The sequence below is a fragment of the Hyla sarda genome, unplaced genomic scaffold, assembly GCF_029499605.1.
Source record: "Hyla sarda isolate aHylSar1 unplaced genomic scaffold, aHylSar1.hap1 scaffold_161, whole genome shotgun sequence".
NCBI lineage: Eukaryota > Metazoa > Chordata > Amphibia > Anura > Hylidae > Hyla > Hyla sarda.
The window spans coordinates 53,124-78,370 of record NW_026608246.1 but is presented as its reverse complement, the minus strand read 5'-3'; the positions used below and the strand labels follow the sequence as shown (position 1 = coordinate 78,370).

The 25,247-nt window shown below is 44.4% G+C and overlaps 2 protein-coding genes across 5 annotated transcripts in view; one reads left to right on the top strand and one right to left on the bottom strand.

Moving 5' to 3' along the window:
- LOC130310989 (putative nuclease HARBI1) overlaps nucleotides 1-25,247 on the top strand; it is an 86,864-nt gene that overhangs the window by 43,118 nt on the left and 18,499 nt on the right. The gene's annotated exons all lie outside the window — the stretch shown is intronic.
- Nucleotides 8,913-11,190, bottom strand: LOC130310988 (uncharacterized). The gene is made up of 2 exons (XM_056552440.1): nucleotides 9,392-11,190; nucleotides 8,913-9,111 (listed from the first exon to the last, which is right to left on the bottom strand). The coding sequence occupies exons 1-2, from the start codon at nucleotides 10,613-10,615 to the stop codon at nucleotides 9,070-9,072; spliced, it is 1,266 nt and encodes a 421-aa protein (XP_056408415.1). The 5' UTR covers nucleotides 10,616-11,190; the 3' UTR covers nucleotides 8,913-9,069.

Below are 25,247 nucleotides of genomic sequence, written 5' to 3'. Positions count from 1 at the left end.
AAAGATTTTGATTAAAAACAACACTGCTGGAGGACAAATGATCATAGAAACGGTGCAAAAGGTAGGACCTCATTGAGTCCATATGGTTGTACAGTGTTCAATCTCCAAATCCACTCACTTTCTCTTTGACCTAATCTCTTGGCAATATCTCCACCACGCAACCCTAAATCCACAAGGTCAATTCCTTTGACTTTCAGAGTAGTTCCATCGCCCTGATGTGTAGACAAAAAATGTCTGGCGATTGGTTTCAATTCCTCTATTACTGAGCAATCCTTAGCCAAGCGGATGTCGCGAATATGTTCACGTATGCGGATTTTTAGAGGTCTAGTGGTCATGCCCACGTAAATTTTCTCACATGGACACGTCGCATAGTAAATCACATTCTTGGTTGTACAGGTAATGCTATAACGTATATTAAATGTTTTAGATCCACTAGAATTAACAAAAACGTCACTTCTTTCGACGTTGCAGCAAGCAACGCATTTACCGCAAGGTTTACATCCTTTCTTTATACCTGTGGAGCAAAATGGATTAGTTGGAATTTTAGGGATGTACTCACTTGACACCAATAGATCACGTAGATTCTTGGAACGTCTGGCTGTCATCTGAATTTTCGGTGGTACATAATGGCGCAGTATAGGATCCGTCCTCAAAATCGGTAGATGTTTGTTAATTGAATCTCTCATCATTGACCACTGTGAATTGAAGTTACTAATAAAGCGAACTGAATCATCTGGAATTTTCTCTTTCTTGTCATGTAGTAATTGAGTGCGAGGTGTACCTTTAGCTCTCTTATAAGCTTTCATTAAACAGCGATGGCTATAACCGCGTTCCCGAAATCTTGAACGTAAAATTTTTGCTTGATTTTCAAAGTCTTCTTGAGAAGAACAAATGCGACGAATCTGAAGGTATTGTCCCGTTGGAACGGCATTAATAACGTGTTTAGGATGAGAAGAGGAAGCGTGTAGGTACGAGTTGCTGGCAGTTTCTTTTCGGAATGCATTTGTCCTGATAAATCCTTGTTGATCTCTAGTAAGAGTAACATCTAAAAAAATTAACAGAAAGGGGATGTGAAAAATATGTAACCTTAATGTTCTTGTTGTTATTGTTGATACCAGAAAAAAACATTTCTAATTGGGAAGTGGTACCCTGCCAGATCATGAGGACATCGTCGATGTACCGCGCCCAAAAGAGGACGCGGTCTATCTCGAGGTCCCCATGATCTGACAGGAAGAGGTCCCTCTCCCACAGCCCCAGGAACAAATTTGCATACGAGGGCGCACAAGGCGCCCCCATAGCAGTGCCCTGGAGCTGCAAATAGAGGGACCCCTTAAACGTGAAAAAATTGTGGGTAAGTGCAAATTCGAGTAGTTCCAAAAGAAAAAATGACAATGCAGGTTTGATGTTCCTGGACTCCAAAAAGAAGCGGACAGCGGTAAGGCCATCATCATGACGAATGCTTGTATAAAGGGATTCTCTGTCACAAGTGACTAGGAGGGTTCCTTCTCCCAAATGCAGACCCTCAATCCTGCTTAATAGGTCATTGGTGTCACGAATAAACGATGGCAAACATTCAACTATTGGTTTAAGTTTGTGGTCAATGAAACGACAAACATTTTCTGTCAAATTTCCATTACCTGAAATTATCGGCCTTCCAGGAGGTTTCTGCAAATTTTTATGAACCTTTGGGAGGAGGTAAAGTGTAGGGATTCTTGGAAATGGTACTATCAGTGCTCGATGTAGTTCAGGTGAAATAGTGGATTGTTGTTCTGCCCGATTCAAGATTTCTTCCAACCTATTTTTGAAGGATGATAGAGGATTGTATGTTAGTTTTTTGTAACACTGTACATCTCTTAGTTGTTTGTACGCCTCAGCTTCATAAAAAGAAGTAGGCCAGATAACAATGTTCCCCCCCCCTTATCTGCCTGTTTGAACACCACATCATCAAGTTTCTTCAGTTTCTTAATACTCTGTCTCTGTTGAAGAGTTAGGTTGTCATGTGTGATGCGTGTATTCATCTGCGAAAATTCCTCGCTCACCATCTTCACAAACATTTCAATGGCCGGACAAATAGACAGAGGGGGGAATTTTTGAGATTTTTTGAGAATACATTTAGGTACCTGGTCATCAGCAGAGATGTCCTGTTCTCTTAAAAGGTCTTCAAGGTTTCTAAGTGCTTGTTGTTCACTAGCTGTAGGAAACAGTGTTACAGTCTCATCCTTATGAAACCATCGTTTGAAGATCAATGAACGGGCGAACAAATTTAGATCTTTTAATGCTGTAAACACATTAAAAGGAGCACTTGGTGAGAAAGTCATTCCTTTCATCAATACCTCTATATTAGTTTTAGTTAAAACATGTTGAGATAAATTAATTACCTTAAGAGAGATGTCCGGAGGTCCACCAGATGCTCCCGAGGTTCCTGATGTACCATTAGTGGTCTTACGATCTGTGTAACGTTTGTTAGAGCCATGGAAAAATTCTTTTTTGCGTTTAGGTCTAGGATTAAAGTAATTCGCCCGGTTAGATGGTCCACTATGGTCGCTCATTGATGAAAGGGACGAAACTGACATTGATCTCTGTCGTCCTTGTTGTGTATTATCACCAGTATGGTGATGCCATCTATAAATTCTTTTTTGTTGAAAATCATTAACATCTCGGGCGAGTTTCTTACTTTTTTTGTCGGAAATTTCTTTTTCCCATACCGCAAATTGTTTATCCATTTTTTCTTTGAACTTTTCGGATTCCTCAGGGGTAGCAATGGAGTTCAATTTAGTCTGGTTCTCTTCAATTTCAAGCTCTATTTCCTCTAGATTTCTCTTATGCAGTCCCACCAAAAGTTCCAAGAATATGCCTGCTGTCTGAGTACATGTCTCCTCCCATCTGGAAATAAATGTTGGATCGTTGATCGGAAAGGACGAAAATACTTGGATGCGTAATCCTCTAGGGATTAAATTCCTTTGTAGGTAATTCTCTAAGAATGCTCCAGGGCTCTGCTATGGGGGCGCCTTGTGCGCCCTCATATGCAAATTTGTTCCTGGGGCTGTGGGAGAGGGACCTCTTCCTGTCAGATCATGGGGACCTCGAGATAGACCGCGTCCTCTTTTGGGCGCGGTACATCGACGATGTCCTCATGATCTGGCAGGGTACCACTTCCCAATTAGAAATGTTTTTTTCTGGTATCAACAATAACAACAAGAACATTAAGGTTACATATTTTTCACATCCCCTTTCTGTTAATTTTTTTAGATGTTACTCTTACTAGAGATCAACAAGGATTTATCAGGACAAATGCATTCCGAAAAGAAACTGCCAGCAACTCGTACCTACACGCTTCCTCTTCTCATCCTAAACACGTTATTAATGCCGTTCCAACGGGACAATACCTTCGGATTCGTCGCATTTGTTCTTCTCAAGAAGACTTTGAAAATCAAGCAAAAATTTTACGTTCAAGATTTCGGGAACGCGGTTATAGCCATCGCTGTTTAAAGAAAGCTTATAAGAGAGCTAAAGGTACACCTCGCACTCAATTACTACATGACAAGAAAGAGAAAATTCCAGATGATTCAGTTCGCTTTATTAGTAACTTCAATTCACAGTGGTCAATGATGAGAGATTCAATTAACAAACATCTACCGATTTTGAGGACGGATCCTATACTGCGCCATTATGTACCACCGAAAATTCAGATGACAGCCAGACGTTCCAAGAATCTACGTGATCTATTGGTGTCAAGTGAGTACATCCCTAAAATTCCAACTAATCCATTTTGCTCCACAGGTATAAAGAAAGGATGTAAACCTTGCGGTAAATGCGTTGCTTGCTGCAACGTCGAAAGAAGTGACGTTTTTGTTAATTCTAGTGGATCTAAAACATTTAATATACGTTATAGCATTACCTGTACAACCAAGAATGTGATTTACTATGCGACGTGTCCATGTGAGAAAATTTACGTGGGCATGACCACTAGACCTCTAAAAATCCGCATACGTGAACATATTCGCGACATCCGCTTGGCTAAGGATTGCTCAGTAATAGAGGAATTGAAACCAATCGCCAGACATTTTTTGTCTACACATCAGGGCGATGGAACTACTCTGAAAGTCAAAGGAATTGACCTTGTGGATTTAGGGTTGCGTGGTGGAGATATTGCCAAGAGATTAGGTCAAAGAGAAAGTGAGTGGATTTGGAGATTGAACACTGTACAAGCATATGGACTCAATGAGGTCCTACCTTTTGCACCGTTTCTATGATCATTTGTCCTCCAGCAGTGTTGTTTTTAATCAAAATCTTTTTACATTGTTTTACTTACCCTTTTTGTGTTTTTCACTTTTCAGAGCCTGGTGATGGTCATCTAACTGTTCTTGTCGATCCTGTGGATTGTCTGCACTGACATGTCCCACCGCAATGTTGAACCAACGAATGGGGAAAAAAAGAAAAAAAACTTTGATTAGCAAGAAAATATAATTTTTTTTTTATGCACTTTATTATGCACTTCATACGATTGTTGTGGCACATTTGCAATTATCATATTTTATCATTTTATTATTACATTTTTATTCACCCTTTTCTTTCACACTTCATAACCAACCACTTCCCGATTCACCACTATTATTCATCAATTTTTTTTTTATTCACACATATACAATATTCACTCACAGATTCAGTTCTTAATATTCATATTCATGCTACAACTGGCCTTTCAAATTCCACTTTATTCCATACACTGATTCTTACACGTCACTTTATATATTCTATTTAATTTCATTTAATTTTTTCACATATTGCATTCTAGCACCACAATGTCCCATTTATCTTTTCACCTCTTCGGCATAATAAAACAATGTTTTAACTAATTATTTATTCTATTTTCATATATATTTTTATATACATATATATATTTATTTGCATTAATACATTTTCTTTATTATTTTCATTTATGCACTGTTTATAACTTAATATATTAACATATGAAACTCCATGAATTGACACCTGTTCTTGATATGTCCCCATACAAATTAATACAACTGTATAGTATTCTTTCTTTTGTGGGTTTGTATGCAGACTAAGTCCACTGCCTCCTCTTGTGCGCGTGTGCCAAGTCCCGGCGTCGGGTCCTTCCGGGTTTCGCGTCTATAGCCGATCATGTGACAGATCACGTGGTCTTGGCGTCTGACGCGGCATCCGGAAGTGTCGCGGCGGCTCGGGGTTCTGGCGCTACGCACCGACATAGAGGAGGCAGTCCACTTATTCCTCAGGTGAAAAGGGTAATACGAAAGTTTCCTATTGGCTCTGTTCATGTATAAATAATGCACTGTTCATAGAGGACGCCACCCCCAGGACGAAGGTTCGCCGAAACGATCGTAGGGGTGGCGTCACTCCTGCTCTGCTGCTGGTATTATCAATCACATCTTACGAGTGGTATGCATGTTTGTATTTTTAACTATGTGCACCTTATAGAGGTCTTTTCCTGACCCTTTGATGTATGCACTTTATCCAATGCACCATGCACCTTTATTGTATTATAGTAATATGCACATGAGCAGGTAGTGTCGCCCCTTTGTGTCTAACCTCCCACAGTTAGTTTGTTCTTTCCCCTTTTTTATATTTTTATGGAACCAATAAAAGCAATCATGTTTTAATTCTATTTAAATGACTCCGTTCTCTTGGTGTTTTGTCTAACAATTTTTGGAGGCCATATATGAAGCCCCTTTGTATCGGGGATGCACTCTAGACATATTGTATGTCCTATCGATATATTTACACCCCGATACTCTGTTGCTATTTTTTATTTTTTATTTATTTATTTTTTGTAATCATACAAATAATGCAAATTGCCCCCTCCCAGTGATCCCAATTTCGACCGTATAAATACAATTTGAGTCTTGTCAGCTATCTAAAACAAAAATATTCGGAGGTATACACCCCCCAAAAAGAGATACCTGTGGATGAGTCCCTTGTTCATTTCAAGGGCAGACTTTAATTTCGGCAATACCTGCCCAACTAACGGGCCAGGTATGGCATAAAATTATATAAGTTATGCGAGAGCGCCATGGGCTTTACCCATAGTTTTAGAGTATACCAAGGGAAAGATGCCAAACTTGAACCCCCCAAGTGTCCCCCTGTGCTCAAAACAGCAGGTAAAATAGTTTGGGACCTAGTCCACCCCCTACTAGATCAAGCATACGATATATATCTGGACAATTTTTATACTAGACCAGCGTCCCTTTATTAGAATGCCTCTTTTCTAAGGGTACCGTGGCCTGCGGTACTATTAGGAAAAATCAAAGGAATCTTCCAATAAGTTTTGTACGGTACCTGGTAATGGTGGGACATTCCTTCAATTCCAGGAAAAAGTTATACAAAACCTTGTGTTACGGGATCAACAAGGGGAGGGAAGCAGCGCCACAGGAGCAGAGAGCAGGATTGGACCAGGGCAGCATTTTCCTGGAGTTGTTCCTGTACAGAATCTCAAAGTAGGCTCCAGAAAAGGTGTAGAGTGTGCTCTAAGCGCAGTATCAAAAAAGAAACCGTCTACCACTGTGAAACATGCCCCCATAAACCCAGTCTATGCATCCAAGAATGCTTCAAGATCTACCTGTTGATGTTTGAATTTCTCCTCTTGAATTATTCATACTTTTGACACCCCCAAAACCCCCCTTGTAATTACATTCCAATGAATTAGAGAGAAACTGCACATCAAATTATTCCCAAAATTCTAATTGGCAAACCCCAAACAAAACAAAAAATTCTCAGTATACACCTAGATGAATACCTTGGCAGGTTACATGTTATATTTACCATCTATCTACATGACAATTCTCAGTATACACCTAGATGAATACCTTGGCAGGTTACATGTTATATTTTACCATCTATATACAGGACAATTCTCTGTATACACCTAGATGAATACCTTGGCAGGTTACATGTTATATTTTACCATCTATCTACATGACAATTCTCAGTATACACCTAGATGAATACCTTGGCAGGTTATATTATATATTTACCATCTATATACAGGACAATTCTCAGTATACACCTAGATGAATACCTTGGCAGGTTATATCTTATATATTTACCATCTATATACATGACAATTCTCTGTATACACCTAGATGAATACCTTGGCAGGTTACATCTTATATTTTACCATCTATCTACATGACAATTCTCTGTATACACCTAGATGAATACCTTGGCAGGTTATATCTTATATATTTACCATCTATATACATGACAATTCTCTGTATACACCTAGATGAATACCTTGGCAGGTTACATCTTATATATATACCATCTATATACATGACAATTCTCTGTATACACCTAGATGAATACCTTGGCAGGTTACATGTTATATTTACCATCTATCTACATGACAATTCTCAGTATACATAGTTACATAGTTACATAGTTACATAGTTAGTACGGTCGAAAAAAGACATATGTCCATCAAGTTCAACCAGGGAATTAAGGGGTAGGGGTGTGGCGCGATATTGGGGAAGGGATGAGATTTTATATTTCTTCATAAGCATTAATCTTATTTTGTTCCAGGAATGTATCTAATCCTGTTTTAAAGCTGTTAATTGTTCCTGCTGTGACCAGTTCCTGAGGTAGACCGTTCCATAAATTCACAGTCCTCACGGTAAAGAAGGCGTGTCGCCCCTTGAGACTAAACTTTTTTTTCTCCAGACGGAGGGAGTGCCCCCTCGTCCTTTGGGGGGGTTTAACCTGGAACAGTTTTTCTCCATATTTTTTGTATGGGCCATTAATATACTTATATACGTTTATCATATCCCCCCTTAAACGTCTCTTCTCAAGACTAAACAATTGTAACTCCTTTAATCGCTCCTCATAGCTAAGATGTTCCATGCCCCATATTAGTTTAGTCGCGCGTCTCTGCACCCTTTCCAACTCCGCAGTGTCCCTTTTATGGACAGGTGACCAAAACTGAACAGCATATTCCAGGTGAGGCCGTACCAATGCTTTATAAAGGGGGAGTATTATGTCCCTGTCCCTTGAGTCCATGCCTCTTTTGATACATGACAATATCCTGCCGGCTTTGGAAGCAGCAGCCTGACATTGCATGCTATTCTGTAGTCTGTGATCTACAAGTCACCCAGATCCTTCTCTACCAGTGACTCTGCCAGTTTAATTCCCCCTAAGACATACGATGCATGCAGGTTATTAGTACCCAGATGCAGAACTTTACATTTATCCACATTGAACCTCATTTGCCAAGTGGATGCCCAGACACTTAGTCTATCCAAGTCATCTTGTAACTTATACACCTCCTATATAGACTGTACCGTGCTACAAAGCTTGGTGTCATCTGCAAAGATAGAAACAGAGCTGTTAATACCATCCTCTATATCATTGATAAATAAATTAAACAACAGCGGTCCCAGTACTGAACCTTGGGGTACACCACTAATAACCGGGGACCAATCAGAGTACGAATCATTGACCACCACTCTCTGGGTACGATCCATGAGCCAGTGTTCAATCCAGTTACAAACTAAAATTTCCAAACCCAAAGACCTTAACTTACCTGTCAGACGTCTATGAGGGACAGTATCAAATGCTTTAGCAAAATCCAGAAACACTATATCCACAGCCATTCCTCTGTCAAGGCTTCTACTCACCTCTTCATAAAAGCAAATTAGATTGGTTTGACAACTTCTATCCTTAGTAAACCCATGCTGGCTATCACTTATAATACAATTATCCCCTATGTATTCCTGTATGTAATCCCTTATAAGTCCTTCAAACAATTTACCCACAATGCACGTTAAACTTACCGGTCTATAGTTTCCTGGGGAAGACCTAGAGCCCTTTTTGAAGATTGGCACCACATTCGCCTTGCGCCAGTCCCTTGGCACAATACCAGACACCAGAGAATCTCTAAATATCATGAACAGGGGTACAGATATTACTGAACTTACCTCTCTAAGAACTCTTGGGTGTAGTCCATCCGGTCCTGGGGATTTGCTTACATTTATATCACTTAACTTACCTTGTACCATCTCTACATTAAGCCAGTTCAGTACATTACATGATGTGTTACCAGCACTGACCTGTACATGATGTGTTACCAGCACTGACCTGTACATGATGTGTTACCAGCACTGACCTGTACATGATGTGTTACCAGCACTGACCTGTACATGATGTGTTACCAGCACTGACCTGTACATGATGTGTTACCAGCACTGACCTGTACATGATGTGTTACCAGCACTGACCTGTACATGATGTGTTACCAGCACTGACCTGTACATGATGTGTAACCAGCACTGACCTGTACATGATGTGTTACCAGCACTGACCTGTACATGATGTGTTACCAGCACTGACCTGTACATGATGTGTTACCAGCACTGACCTGGCCAATGTCAGCTCCTTCTTCCATAGTGTATACAGAACTAAAGAACCCATTCAGTAGCTCCGCCTTCTCTTGATCGCCTGTGACAACCTCCCCATTATCATTATTAAGGGGTCCTACATGCTCTGTCCTTGGTTTTTTTGCATTTATATATCTAAAAAAATATTTAGGATTAGTTTTGCTTTCTTTGGCCACCTGTCTCTCATTTAGAATTTTTGCTGTTTTTATTACATTTTTACAGATTTTATTAAGCTCCTTGTACTGTTTAAATGTTATCGCTGACCCATCAGATTTGTATTTTTTGAAGGCTATTTTTTTGCTGTTTATTGCTCTTTTAACATCATGTGTCAGCCATGTAGGATTTAGTTTCAATCGTTTATATTTGTTCCCCTTTGGTATATATTTAGCTGTATAGTTATTTAGAGTTAATTTAAAGATGTCCCATTTACCTTCTGTATCAGTATTTGAGAACCCCTCCCCCCAGTCTATGTCCTGTAGTGCAGCCCTCAGCCCAGGGAAATTTGCCTTTTTAAAGTTATATGTTTTTGCCTTCCCCGCCTGTCTTTGTTTTCTACATTTTAAGTCAAAAGTAACTATATTGTGGTCGCTATTACCAAGGTTTTCCCGCACAGTTACATTACCAACCAGCTCTGCGTTGTTGGAAATGATCAGATCCAACAAGGCATCACTTCTTGTTGGGTCCTCCACAAACTGGCCCATAAAATTATCCTGCAATAAATTTAGGAATTGTCGCCCCTTTGTAGTTTTAGCCAACCCCGGACCCCAATCTATATCTGGATAGTTAAAATCTCCCATTATTACCACTGTACCTGCCCGGGCGGCCCTCTCTATTTGTTTATGAAGCCGAACTTCTATCTCTTCAGTGATATTAGGGGGTCTGTAGATTACCCCAAATATTATTTTTTCAGTATTTCCCTCCTTTTGTAATTCTACCCACAATGATTCCACATCCTCAGAATCATCACACACTATGGCATCGTTCACACTGACTTTCATACCACTTCTTACATACAGACAGACTCCACCACCTTTTCTGTTCGTTCTGTCCTTGCGAAACAATGTAAACCCCTGCAGATTGACAGCCCAGTCATGCGAGGAGTCCAGCCATGTCTCAGTGACCCCAACTATATCAATATGTTCCTCCAGTATCAAGGCCTCAAGCTCCCCCATTTTATTTGCTCGGCTTCTGGCATTTGTGAACATACACTTTACATTTCCATCCTTTATGTTATTGGGGTTAATGGGATTCAAGGGTGTAAGTTTTATTTTCCTATGAAGCCTATTCCTATTAACTATTCTAACCCCTCCCTCCGCTCCACCCCCAGGTACATTTATAATTCCCACCTCTCTATCTACACTATCTTCCCCCTCTTTGCTGTAGGTTCCCTCCCCCCAAGTCCCTAGTTTAAACACTCCTCCACCCTTCTAGCCATCTTCTCCCCAAGCAAAGCTGCACCCTCCCCATTGAGGTGCAGCCCGTCCCTACGGTAGAGCCGGTAACCGACAGCGAAGTCAGCCCAGTTCTCCATGAACCCAAACCCTTCCTTCCTACACCAGCTTCTGAGCCACTTGTTTACCTCCCTGATCTCCCGCTGCCTCTCTGGTGCGGCTTGTGGTACTGGTAGTATTTCAGAAAAGACTACCTTGGAGGTCCTTGCCTTAAGCTTGCGGCCTAAGTCCCTGAAATCATTTTTAAGGACACTCCACCTACCTCTTACTTTGTCATTGGTGCCAATATGTACCATGACTGCTGGGTCCTCTCCAGCCCCGCCCAACAACCTGTCAACCCGATCCGCGATGTGCCGAACTCGTGCGCCAGGCAGACAGCACACTGTTCGGCGATCCCGGTCTTTGTGACAGATTGCCCTGTCTGTCCCCCTAATAATTGAGTCCCCCACCACTAGTACCTGTCTGGCCTGCCCTGTACTCCTCCCTCCCTCCTTACTGGAGCAGACACCCCCCTGGCGGTCAGAGGCGGTATCCTGCTGCAGTTCTGCTAGCTCTGTAATGGCATCCCCCTCATCTGCCAAGCGGGCAAACTTGTTGGGGTGTGCCAGTTCAGGACTAGCCTCCCTGACACTTTTTCCCCTACCCCTCTTTCTAACTGTAACCCAGCTAACTGCCTGACTGTCCTGCAACTCCGTCCCATTGTCCTCCCCCACCTCTATTCCCGAGAGTGCCTGCTCAGTGAGCAGGAGACTCCTCTCCATGTTGTTAATGCTTCTCATTGTTGCCAGTCGCCCCTCTAGATGCAGGATCTGGGCTTCCAAACGGACAACTAGCACACATCTCGCACAACAATATGCACCCTCAAACTGTTGTTCAAGGATTGCATACATTGAACAGGATGTACATTGGACTGCATTTTCCAACATGGAGGCCATCTAATTATGGGGATTTCACAAAAAAAAACAGACAGTCAAAATGACACTTAAAATTTTTTGTAGACCTTGTGGGTTCAAAAATGAAAACTCACAGCGATCTCAACCTCCTGCTTTCAAACTCCAGTTTTTGAAACTCCTCTTTCACGCCCCCTCTTACACAGCAACACTCAAAAAGAGCAAGCTCTCAATAAGAGTCCCAAGCTAAGATTTATACACCTGTGCCCAATCTACTCCTCCTCCCCCTAGAGGTGGAACAGAGAAAAAAAAAAAAAAAAAAAAAAATGAAAAAGGGTGTTTAAACTCTAACAGTTATCCCACTATGTGCAAAAGAGAAAAACTTACCCAAAATAAGAATGTGGGCTATAGGCAGTCGCACCCACTCCACAGATTCACTCCGCACAACAGATAATCACAGTTTTTGAAACTCCTCTTTCACGCCCCCTCTTACACAGCAACACTCAAAAAGAGCAAGCCTATACACCTAGATGAATACCTTGGCAGGTTACTGTCACGATTCGGCTGGCTGGAGGTGGATCCTCTGTGCCAGAGAGGGATTGGCGTGGACCGTGTCGGTGGACCGGTTCTAAGTTGCTACTGGTATTCACCAGAGCCCGCCGCAAAGCGGGATGGTCTTGCAGCGGCGGTAGCAACCAGGTCGTATCCACCGGCAACGGCTCAACCTCTCTGACTGCTGAGATAAGCGCGGTACAAGGGAGTAGACAAGAGCAAGGTCGGACGTAGCAGAAGGTCAGGGCAGGCAGCAAGGATCGTAGTCAGGGGCAACGGCAGGAGGTCTGGAACACAGGCTAGGAACACACAAAGAAACGCTTTCACTTGCACAATGGCAACAAGATCCGGCGATGGAATGCAGGGGAAGTGAGGTATAAGTAGGGAAGTGCACAGGTGAAAGTACTGATTAAAACCTCATGCACCAATCAGTGGCGCACCGGCCCTTTAAATCGCAAGGACCCGGCGCGCGCGCGCCCTAAGGAGCGGGGCCGCACGCGCCGGGTCAGCACAGACGGGGAACAGGTCTGGTAAGCGAGTCGGGATGCGCATCGCGAGCGGGCACGTCCCGCATCGCGAATCGCATCCCGGCTGGGAGCATTATCGCAGCGCACCCGGTCGGCAGGTCTGACCGGGGCGCTGCGAATAAGAGAACGCTGTGAGCGCTCCGGGGAGGAGCAGGGACCCGGAGCGCTCAGCGTAACAGTACCCTTGGGTCTCCCCCTCTTTTTAGAACCTGAGAATTTGAGGATAAGATTTTTGTCCAGGATGTTGTCCTCAGGTTCCCATGATCTCTCCTATGGGCCACAATTCTCCCAATCCACAAAATTTTTTTTTTTACCTCTGACCATCTTGGATGCCAGGATTTCTTTCACAGAAAAAACGTCAGAGGACCCAGAAACTGGAGTGGGAGAAACAACTTTGGGAGAGAAACGGTTAAGGATGAGTGGTTTAAGGAGAGAGACATGGAAAGCATTGGGAATACGGAGAGAAGGAGGAAGAAGGAGTTTGTAAGAGACAGGGTTGATCTGGCACTTGATTTTGAAAGAACCAAGATAACGTGGTTCCAGTTTATAACTGGGGACATGAAAGCGGACATACTTGGCGGAGAGCCATACTTTGTCTCCAGGAGAAAAAATGGGGGGAATTCTTCTTTTCCTATCGGCATGTTTTTTCATCCGGGATGAAGCCTGTAAGAGAGAATTTTGAGTCTCTTTCCATATGGTGGAGAGGTCCCGAGTCACCTCATCAACAGCGGGCAGACCAAAGGGCATGGGAGTGGGAAGGGGAGGAAGAGGGTGACGGCCGTACACCACGAAGAATGGGGATTTAGCAGAAGATTCGGAGACCCTGTAATTGTACGAGAATTCGGCCCATGGTAGAAGATCTGCCCAGTCATCCTGGCGGGAGGAAACAAAATGTCGCAAATAATCACCCAGAACCTGATTAATTCTTTCTACTTGCCCATTAGATTGGGGATGATAAGAAGATGAAAAATTTTATTTGATTTTGAGCTGATTACAGAGGGCCCTCCAGAATTTAGATACAAATTGAACGCCTCTATGCGAGACGATATGCGTGGGCAGCCCGTGAAGGCGAAAAATGTGTATAAAAAATTGTTTCGCCAACTGAGGCGCAGAAGGAAGACCTGGAAGAGGAATAAAATGTGCCATCTTGGAGAATCGATCAATGACCACCCATATAACTGTGTTGCCATGGGATAAAGGCAAGTCCGTAATAAAGTCCATACCAATCTGAGACCATGGTCGTTCAGGGACAGGCAGAGGGTGGAGGAGACCAGCAGGTTTCTGGCGTGGGGTCTTGTCCCGGGCACAGACTGTACAAGCCTGCACAAAATCAACAACATCAGCTTCCAGGGTAGGCCACCAATAAAATCGAGAGATGAGCTGGATGGATTTTTTGATGCCAGCATGGCCTGCGAGGTGTGAGGAGTGTCCCCACTTGAGAATCCTGAGGCGCTGGCGTGGAGAGACGAAGGTCTTCCCTGGAGGAGTTTGTCTGATGGAAGCTGGAGAAGTGGAGATCAGACAGTCCGGAGGAATAATGTGAAAAATCCGGAGGAAAAATTTCATTTACAAAGTCTTGGAAAACGGCAGGGGCGTTGCAAAGCCCAAAGGGCATGACCAGATATTCAAAGTGTCCATCTCTGGTGTTAAATGCGATCTTCCACCTCTTAAGTCCAGCTTGGTAAAGATGTGGGCGCCTCGTAGGCGATCAAAGAGTTCCGAGATAAGAGGTAGGGGATAGCGTTTTTTTACAGTGATTTTATTAAGTCCACGGTAATCAATGCAAGGGCGTAGGGAGCCGTTTTTTTTTGGAAACAAAAAAAAATCCAGCTCCGGCAGGGGAGGAAGATTTGCGAATAAACCCCTTTTTTTTTATTTTAAAAATATTTTTATTTAAATAATTACAAAAATACATTGTACAAATCCGATAAAACAATATCACCAATCGGAAGAAAAGCAGAGGCCATAAAAGCCAAATTAATACTTGTTTACATAGTGTGTCTAATCAACATCCCCCCCCCCCCCCCCCCCAACCCACTGGCACCGAGAAGAGCAAAGAGAGAGAGAAAAAAAAAAAGGGGGGAAATGCTTTTTAAGTCTACCATAAATTCCAAATTTTTCAACATTCTCTTTGACTCCTCATCCATCTAAACTCCTTTTTTTTCATGGTTTTCAGACCTTCCTTCCATTCCTCTATTTGCAGTTCTTTAGGGGATATCCAATTCCTTAATATAATCAGTCTGGCGAAAAACAAAATCCGATGTAATAGGCACTCAAATTTGACCATATTACCCATAGCTCCCAACAGTATAAACTCTATCGAAAGAGGTACTTTCACAGCGATTTTACTTCTTTTATTACAGATTCCCAGAAAACAGATATCTTCTCACATGACCAAAAACTATGTAGATAGTCCGCCCCTTCCAAACCACATTTGACACACTGTGAGGTGATTCTCACCCCTATCCTATGTAAATGAAGCGCGGGATAGTGGGTCCTGTGTAATATCTTAAATTGTGTAATTTTATGTTCCATATTACGAGAAACCTTACTTATATTTTGGGCCATAATGTCCCAATCTTCCTCCGACACGGTACCCACTATTCCGGACCATTTGTCTTTAATTCTATCGATCCCCCTTACTCCAATAATCTTATTTAATTTCTTATACAGAATTGAAATTCCTTTTTTTTTTAAAGTGCTCTATTTGAGTTAGTGCTTCTATGAAATTGTGTTTCTGTGCTACATATATCTCCTTATCTATCGTGTTATGGACTGCGTGACTAACTTGCCAATAGTACAGCCAATCATTATCACTAATATCATACCCCCTTTTTATGTGTTCAAATGAAAAGAGTTGTCCTTTATCAAATAGTTGTTCTAGTCGTTTTATACCCTTACTATCCCAAAAAGTTGACTCGCAATTCACCAATTCTTTAAACTTATTGTTACCCCATAGGGGTGTGAACCCAAAACTATTTCCTACATGTAATTCTCCCTTTAATCTTTCCCAAACTTTCCTATACTTATACCATAACATCGTGTTGTTTGACCCACTCTCCTCATAATCATCTAATTCCAACACCTCATATATGTTCACTTTCTCCTTATCTACTACAGTCTTCTCCAGATATCTAGAATTTCTCCAATTCACGATTCGTACCAACTGCGCGGCCATGTAATAAACAAAAAAGTTGGGCATATCCAATCCCCCCTATCTCCAGGGGCCATAAAATATCTGTACTTCAGACGAACCCTTTTTCTTCCCCATAACAATCTACCCAGTATCACTTCTATCTTCCGAAACCAGCATTTGCCGATCCACACTGGCGAGGCAGCAAGAAAAAAAAGGACCTGTGGGAGGACCACCATTTTTATTATCGCCATCCTTTCTGACATAGAGAAGGGCATTTTAATCCACACTTCTACTCTCTTCGCTAAACTATTCAAAAGGGGCCGTATATTGTTGCTCACAAACCTATCATTCGTGGCTGCTATTTTTACTCCCAGATACAGGAAACATTCTTTTTTTTTTAACACAGATAGTCTTCCCACCGTCTCCCCCATATCCTCATCCAGGGGGAGCATAGTAGATTTACTCCAATTTATCTCCAACCCAGATAGAGGGGCAAATGCCTCGAACATCTTAATGATACGATGTATTTTTTCTTGTGGGTTAGTTACAAAGAGGAGAATATCATCTGCAAACAACAGGATCTTACTCTTCTCTCCATTTACTCCAAATCCCTCATAAACATCATTATCTCTTATCCAAGCCGCTAAGGGTTCAATATAAATTAAAAATAAGAAGGGTGAGAGGGGGCAGCCCTGCCTTGTTCCTCTGCCTAGTTTGAATGGGTAAGAGGGGGTTCCATCTACCACCACACTCGCCTCGGGGTTAGTATATAGTAGCTGAATATAACTCAAAAACCTCGGGCCCACCCCAACCCTCTTCAAAACTTCCCAGAGGTATCCCCACTCCACCCTGTCAAAAGCTTTAGTAGCATCCAATGACAGAATGGAGCGGGGACCCCGGGATCCACTCTGAATTGCTTCATACACCTGATGAATATTATCATGAACCGTTCTTCCTGACCTAAACCCTCCCTGGTCACCGCCCACCACTACCTCCACTACTTTATCCAATCTCTTTGCCAGTATTATCTTTATATCTGTATTAAGCAAGGAGATAGGACGATATGAGCCCAGATCTAAGGGATCCTTATCTTTTTTCCTAATGAGTCTAATATTAGCCTCACACATAGATTTAGGGAGAACCCCCCCCCCCCCTCCAGGATTCATTAATGATACCCAGCAGTTTTGGAAGTAGCAGAGTTGAGTATATCCTATATATCTGGAAGGGAATGCCGTCAGACCCGGGGGATTCATTCCCTTGGATTGATGCCAATGCCTCCTCCAATTCCTGGAGGGAAATTGGGTCGTCCAGGGAATCCCTGACATCCTCTGTCAAACTTGGAATATTAATTTCCCTCAGGAATTCCGCTACCTCCGCCTTATTAATATCGCTGCTCATATAGAGGGACATTTATCAAGCGATTTACCCATTTTTTTTAAACTATATTTGGTGCAAAAATGTCGCAATTGCGCCTACGTGTTTTTTCGTGCGACTTTTCCTCGGGACATCGCGAAAAGCAAATTTTTTTTTCTTGACTACAAAAGCGTTTTTTAAAATTTACTTAGCTTTAGTCATGAATTTACTAACTGCGACATTCGCAGAAAAGTCGCAAACACCAGAAAAACTGACTAAATGTACTCCAGCCCAACCCTGGCTTAGGAACCTTGAAACTTTATTACAGTCAAGTTCATAAGGTATTGGCTTATTTTTAATTTGTGTTTCAACATTTATCCATAATAGAAATTTGGTATAAACATACACATGATTAACATGATACTTTATACATTTAAAAGAGGTTGCAAAGTTGGGCAACTTTTTAAATAAAATAAAAAAATAAATAAATAAAGGGACAGCAGATTTAGCAAATTGACTGTGTAGACCAATGGGACTTGAGCAAGTTGGAGAACACCTGCCCAGGCAAAAGCAAGTTGCGGACTAACATGCACCCCTGCCCGAGCAGATAGTAAACAATGTCAATCTCCAAAATCGTTTTTTAACACTAAAGTAGTGCCAAGCTAGATGCGGGTGAAGAATGGTGTAAGGGGGGAAAGAGGATAGAATGGGACAATGTGGGTGACGGGATAAAAGGAGGCTGTGAGGGAGGATGAGAAAGTGACTAAGGAGGAGGGGGCCTAATTAAGAAGAGGGTGCGGCAGGTTGAAAAAATAGTTTTCTAGGGGTGTGGTGCCTGAATTAGTTCAAGCAGATGGTCTTTGTCAAAATGTGACTAAGATTACAAATGGTGGAAATAGGTGACAAAGGGGGGATGGCGCAGAATGTATGGGTGCTTTGGATGTGAAGAAATATGTCAAGGGGTGGCAGGAGGTTAAAAAATGTGAGGCCACAATTATGGGTTCTGAGGCTGGAAAAGGGGGGGAAGGGGTACAATTTTAAGGATTTTGATGAATAATGTGACTGTATTCTAATAAGAGACTTGTATTATGGGGGCATGGTGTGACGTCACAGGTGGTGGAGCTATGACAGATTTGACCCGCAGCACCTGTGATGGCAGGACACTGGCATGGAGCTCTTTGCAGCTCCATGCAACAGGTAAGAGGGGTTTTCATGGCTGAGAGTGCGGCGGTCCACAGCAGCGGGACCCCCCTGGTCACACATCTTATCCCTTATCATTAAGATAGTTGATAAGTTGACTAAGCACAGGAGAACCCATTTAAAGGATTTGATCAATGGGAATGTGACAGTGGGACCCAAAAATAACAATGGTTGCTAAGTGGGAAGTTAATTGTGAGAAAGGGGGCCTAAGGTTACAGAGTGGTGTATATATTATAGTGTTAATATTACAAGGGGTAGGAGGGCAAAAGGTGATTGGTGTGGAATTATGTGACGGACGGGGAAAAAGGAGTTAAACAGATACTATGGGGATTTTGAAAAAATTAGAGGGAAAGGGCAGTATGTGAATGTGATGGTTGAAAGGGTGCAACATTTAGAGTGTAGGCTTTAAGGGGCAGTGATGTTCCAAATTCTTTGCTGAAAATTCATCCACGTGGGTGGTAAAATATACAATGTGGGGCCGAAGGAGACAAGGGAAGGGGCAGAATGTGAATGCTCTGGTGTTCACGTTGACGCTGGCCTGCTTGTTATACGTTTACGATGTCATTGTAGATGAAGGTGGGAAAAAGCAGAAAAGCACATAGGAGCACACTGTGGGATTACAATCTCCGGGTCGATTGTAAGTTTGGGGGGGGGGGGGGAAATCAAACGGTAGATGTACAATGCTTAATGTGAACCAATAACTTTATTTTTTGGGAATATGTTTACCTATGTCCTCCAATTATGGCAAGTATACTTTGTTAAAAAAAATTAAATATCTCATCAGCACTTACGCACTAAGCCTGTTACACAGGCTTGTAATGTAGGTGATGTTGATTATAATGCAACATATTTTTAAAGAAAAATGTTCAGTGTTTTGTGCAATGTCAGTAGATTAGGTGTACAGTTAATCATAGTGTTTGAACTTAGTTTCGTTCCGTGGGGTGAAGCATGGACACATCTCCCTCATTTTGGTCAGCCGAAACGGACGCCAGCTTCAAGAAGCCAGTTTGCCTATTTGGATTTAATCACCTATGGAGGCGGACATGCGACATGCGCGTTGCTTCTGGAAGTGTTGCTTCACAAAAGAACAAGACACAGGTGTTAGACTGTGAGGAGCCAGGCAGGCAAAATCATGAGCCAGGCGGCCTCACAGCAATGCTAAAATGTCATAGATAAGTCCGTGTACCATCCCACGTGACAGTTGTGATCCCCAAGGGGTGGAGTTACAGGTCACAAAATATGTAGATACCATTAGGTACCTAGCCTTAGAAGCCACATCACACACACACAGCTAGTCTTTGTTTCTGGATTTTGCCGGAAATTTAAGAAAGCAGATTGCCAGGAAGCACGCATGTCCAAAACATTTCTAACATTTTTGTGGCAAAATAGAACATTGCATAATTTGCTAAAAACGTAAATACCCGGTAGTTTCAATCACTCAATTAAACCGTTCAGCCACAGTTGGCCATTATATTCAACTTTAAGGTTTAACTTTGTAAAAATACAGACTAGAAGCTGTTACGCCGAGCGCTCCGGGTCCCCGCTCCTCCCCGGAGCGCTCGCAACATTCTCGCTACGGCAGCGCCCCGGTCAGATCCACTGACCGGGTGCGCTGCGATACCGCCTCCAGCCGGGATGCGATTCGCGATGCGGGTGGCGCCCGCTCGCGATGCGCACCCCGGCTTCCGTACCTGACTCGCTCTCCGTCGGTCCTGTCCCGGCGCGCGCGGCCCCGCTCCCTAGGGCGCGCGCGCGCCGGGTCTCTGCGATTTAAAGGGCCACTGCGCCACTGATTGGCGCAGTGGTTCCAATTAGTGTGTTCACCTGTGCACTCCCTATGTATACCTCACTTCCCCTGCACTCCCTCGCCGGATCTTGTTGCCCTTGTGCCTAGTGAAAGCGTTCCCTTGTGTGTTCCTAGCCTGTGTTCCAGACCTCCTGCCGTTGCCCCTTACTACGATCCTTGCTGCCTGCCCCGACCTTCTGCTACGTCCGACCTTGCTTTTGTCTACTCCCTTGTACCGCGCCTATCTTCAGCAGTCAGAGAGGTTGAGCCGTTGCTAGTGGATACGACCTGGTTACTACCGCCGCAGCAAGACCATCCCGCTTTGCGGCGGGCTCTGGTGAACACCAGTAGTAACTTAGAACCGGTCCACTAGCACGGTCCACGCCAATCCCTCTCTGGCACAGAGGATCCACCTCCTGCCAGCCGGCAGCGTGACAGTAGATCCGGCCATGGATCCCGCTGAAGTTCCTCTGCCAGTTGTCGCCGACCTCACCACGGTGGTCGCCCAGCAGTCACAACAGATAGCGCAACAAGGCCATCAGCTGTCTCAACTAACCGTGATGCTTCAGCAGCTACTACCACAGCTTCAGCAATCATCTCCTCCACCAGCTCCTGCACCTCCTCCGCAGCGAGTGGCCACTTCCAGCCTACGACTATCCTTGCCGGATAAATTTGATGGGGACTCTAAGTTTTGCCGTGGCTTTCTTTCACAATGTTCCCTGCACTTGGAGATGATGTCGGACCAGTTTCCTACTGAAAGGTCTAAGGTGGCTTTCGTAGTCAGCCTTCTGTCTGGGAAAGCTCTGTCATGGGCCACACCGCTCTGGGACCGCAATGACCCCGTCACTGCCTCTGTACACTCCTTTTTCTCGGAAATTCGAAGTGTCTTTGAGGAACCTGCCCGAGCCTCTTCTGCTGAGACTGCCCTGCTGAACCTGGTCCAGGGTAATTCTTCCGTTGGCGAGTACGCCATACAATTCCGTACTCTTGCTTCCGAATTGTCCTGGAATGATGAGGCCCTCTGCGCGACCTTTAAAAAAGGCCTATCCAGCAACATTAAAGATGTTCTGGCCGCACGAGAAATTCCTGCTAACCTACATGAACTCATTCATCTAGCCACTCGCATTGACATGCGTTTTTCCGAAAGGCGTCAGGAGCTCCGCCAGGATATGGACTTTGTTCGCACGAGGCGTTTTTTCTCCTCGGCTCCTCTCTCCTCTGGTCCTCTGCAATCCGTTCCTGTGCCTCCCGCCGTGGAGGCTATGCAAGTTGACCGGTCTCGCCTGACACCTCAAGAGAGGACACGACGCCGCATGGAGAATCTCTGCCTGTACTGTGCCGGTACCGAACACTTCCTGAAGGATTGTCCTATCCGTCCTCCCCGCCTGGAAAGACGTACGCTGACTCCGCACAAAGGTGAAACAGTCCTTGATGTCAACTCTGCTTCTCCACGTCTTACTGTGCCTGTGCGGATATCTGCCTCTACCTTCTCCTTCTCCACTAAGGCCTTCTTGGATTCCGGATCTGCAGGAAACTTTATTTTGGCCTCTCTCATCAACAGGTTCAACATCCCGGTGACCAGTCTCGCCAGACCCCTCTACATCAATTGCGTTAACAATGAAAGATTGGACTGTGCCGTGCGTTACCGCACGGAACCCCTCCTAATGTGCATCGGACCTCATCACGAAAAAATTGAGTTTTTGGTCCTCTCCAATTGCACTTCCGAAATTCTCCTTGGACTACCATGGCTTCAACGCCATTCCCCAACCCTTGATTGGTCCACAGGAGAGATCAAGAGCTGGGGTACCTCTTGTTTCAAAGACTGCCTTAAACCGGTTCCCAATACTCCCTGCCGTGACCCTGTGGTTCCCCCTGTAACCGGTCTCCCTAAGGCCTATATGGACTATGCTGATGTATTTTGCAAAAAACAAGCTGAGACTTTACCTCCTCACAGGCCTTATGACTGTCCTATTGACCTCCTCCCGGGCACTACTCCACCCCGGGGCAGAATTTATCCTCTGTCCGCCCCTGAGACTCTTGCTATGTCTGAGTACATCCAGGAAAATTTAAAAAAGGGGTTTATCCGCAAATCCTCCTCTCCTGCCGGAGCTGGATTCTTCTTTGTGTCCAAAAAAGATGGCTCCCTACGTCCTTGCATTGATTACCGCGGACTTAATAAAATCACGGTAAAGAACCGCTACCCCCTACCTCTTATCTCTGAACTCTTTGATCGCCTCCAAGGTGCCCACATCTTTACCAAACTGGACTTAAGAGGTGCTTATAATCTCATCCGCATCAGGGAGGGGGACAAATGGAAAACGGCATTTAACACTAGAGATGGACACTTTGAGTATTTGGTTATGCCCTTTGGCCTGTGCAACGCCCCTGCCGTCTTCCAAGACTTTGTTAATGAAATTTTTCGTGATCTCTTATATTCCTGTGTTGTTGTGTATCTGGACGATATTCTGATTTTTTCTGCCAACCTAGAAGAACACCGCCAGCATGTCCGCATGGTTCTTCAGAGACTTCGTGACAATCAACTTTATGCCAAAATGGAGAAATGTCTGTTTGAATGTCAATCTCTTCCTTTCCTAGGATACTTGGTCTCTGGCCAGGGACTACAAATGGATCCAGACAAACTCTCTGCCGTCTTAGATTGGCCACGCCCCTCCGGACTCCGTGCTATCCAACGTTTTTTGGGGTTCGCCAATTATTACAGACAATTTATTCCACATTTTTCCACCATTGTGGCTCCTATCGTGGCTTTAACCAAGAAGAATGCCAATCCTAAGTCATGGCCTCCTCAAGCGGAAGACGCCTTTAAACGGCTTAAGTCTGCCTTTTCTTCTGCTCCCGTGCTCTCCAGACCTGACCCATCTAAACCCTTCCTATTGGAGGTTGATGCCTCCTCAGTGGGAGCTGGAGCGGTTCTTCTACAAAAAAATTCTTCTGGGCATGCTGTTACTTGTGGTTTTTTTTCTAGGACCTTCTCTCCGGCGGAGAGGAACTACTCCATCGGGGATCGAGAGCTACTGGCCATTAAATTAGCACTTGAGGAATGGAGGCATCTGCTGGAGGGATCAAAATTTCCAGTTATTATATACACCGATCACAAGAATCTCTCCTATCTCCAGTCTGCCCAACGGCTGAACCCTCGCCAGGCCAGGTGGTCTCTGTTCTTTGCCCGGTTTAATTTTGAAATTCACTTTCGCCCTGCCGACAAGAACATTAGGGCCGATGCTCTCTCTCGTTCCTCGGATGCCTCGGAAGTAGAGCTCTCTCCGCAACACATCATTCCTCCTGACTGCCTGATCTCCACCTCTCCAGCCTCCATCAGGCAAACTCCTCCAGGGAAGACCTTCGTCTCTCCACGCCAACGCCTCGGAATCCTCAAATGGGGTCACTCCTCCCATCTCGCAGGCCATGCGGGCATCAAGAAATCCTTTCAACTCATCTCTCGTTTCTATTGGTGGCCGACTCTGGAGACGGATGTTGTTGATTTTGTGCGGGCATGCACTATCTGTGCCCGGGATAAGACTCCTCGCCAGAAGCCTGCTGGTCTCCTTCATCCTCTGCCTGTCCCCGAACAGCCTTGGTCTCTGATTGGTATGGACTTTATTACAGACTTACCCCCATCCCGTGGCAACACTGTTGTTTGGGTGGTCGTTGATCGATTTTCTAAGATGGCACATTTTATTCCTCTTCCTGGACTTCCTTCAGCGCCTCAGTTGGCAAAACAATTTTTTTGTACACATTTTTCGTCTTCACGGATTGCCCACGCAGATCGTCTCGGATAGAGGCGTCCAATTCGTGTCAAAATTCTGGAGGGCTCTCTGTAAACAACTCAAGATTAAATTAAACTTTTCTTCTGCTTATCATCCTCAATCCAATGGGCAAGTAGAAAGAATTAACCAGGTCCTGGGTGATTATTTACGGCATTTTGTTTCCTCCCGCCAGGATGACTGGGCAGATCTTCTACCATGGGCCGAATTCTCGTACAACTTCAGAGTCTCTGAATCTTCTTCCAAATCCCCATTTTTCGTGGTGTACGGCCGTCACCCTCTTCCCCCCTCCCTACTCCCTTGCCCTCTGGTTTGCCCGCTGTGGATGAAATAACTCGTGATCTTTCCACCATATGGAAAGAGACCCAAAATTCTCTCTTACAGGCTTCTTCGCGCATGAAAAAGTTTGCCGATAAGAAAAGAAGAGCTCCCCCCATTTTTTTTCCCGGAGACAAGGTATGGCTCTCCGCTAAATATGTCCGCTTCCGTGTTCCCAGCTACAAATTGGGACCACGCTATCTTGGTCCTTTCAAAATCTTGTGCCAAATTAATCCTGTCTCTTACAAACTTCTTCTTCCTCCTTCTCTTCGTATTCCTAATGCCTTCCATGTCTCTCTTCTTAAACCACTCATCATCAACCGTTTCTCTCCTAAACTTATTTCTCCCACTCCTGTCTCCGGTTCTTCGGACATCTTTCCCGTAAAGGAGATACTGGCCTCCAAAAAGGTCAGAGGAAAAACCTTTTTTTTGGTTGACTGGGAGGGCTGTGGTCCTGAAGAGAGATCCTGGGAACCTGAGGACAATATCCTAGATAAAAGTCTGGTCCTCAGGTTCTCAGGCTCCAAGAAGAGGGGGAGACCCAAGGGGGGGGGGGGTACTGTTACGCCGAGCGCTCCGGGTCCCCGCTCCTCCCCGGAGCGCCCGCAACATTCTCGCTACGGCAGCGCCCCGGTCAGATCCACTGACCGGGTGCGCTGCGATACCGCCTCCAGCCGGGATGCGATTCGCGATGCGGGTGGCGCCCGCTCGCGATGCGCACCCCGGCTTCCGTACCTGACTCGCTCTCCGTCGGTCCTGTCCCGGCGCGCGCGGCCCCGCTCCCTAGGGCGCGCGCGCGCCGGGTCTCTGCGATTTAAAGGGCCACTGCGCCACTGATTGGC

Bases quoted from the DNA above. Each gene is read 5' to 3' on its own strand.
- LOC130310988 (XM_056552440.1), bottom strand. From the start codon at position 10,615: ATGTTCACAAATGCCAGAAGCCGAGCAAATAAAATGGGGGAGCTTGAG. The intron at 9,112-9,391 runs GTCAGTGCTGGT...CATCATGTACAG, and splicing joins AAGGAGCTGACATTGGCCAG to GTCAGTGCTGGTAACACATC.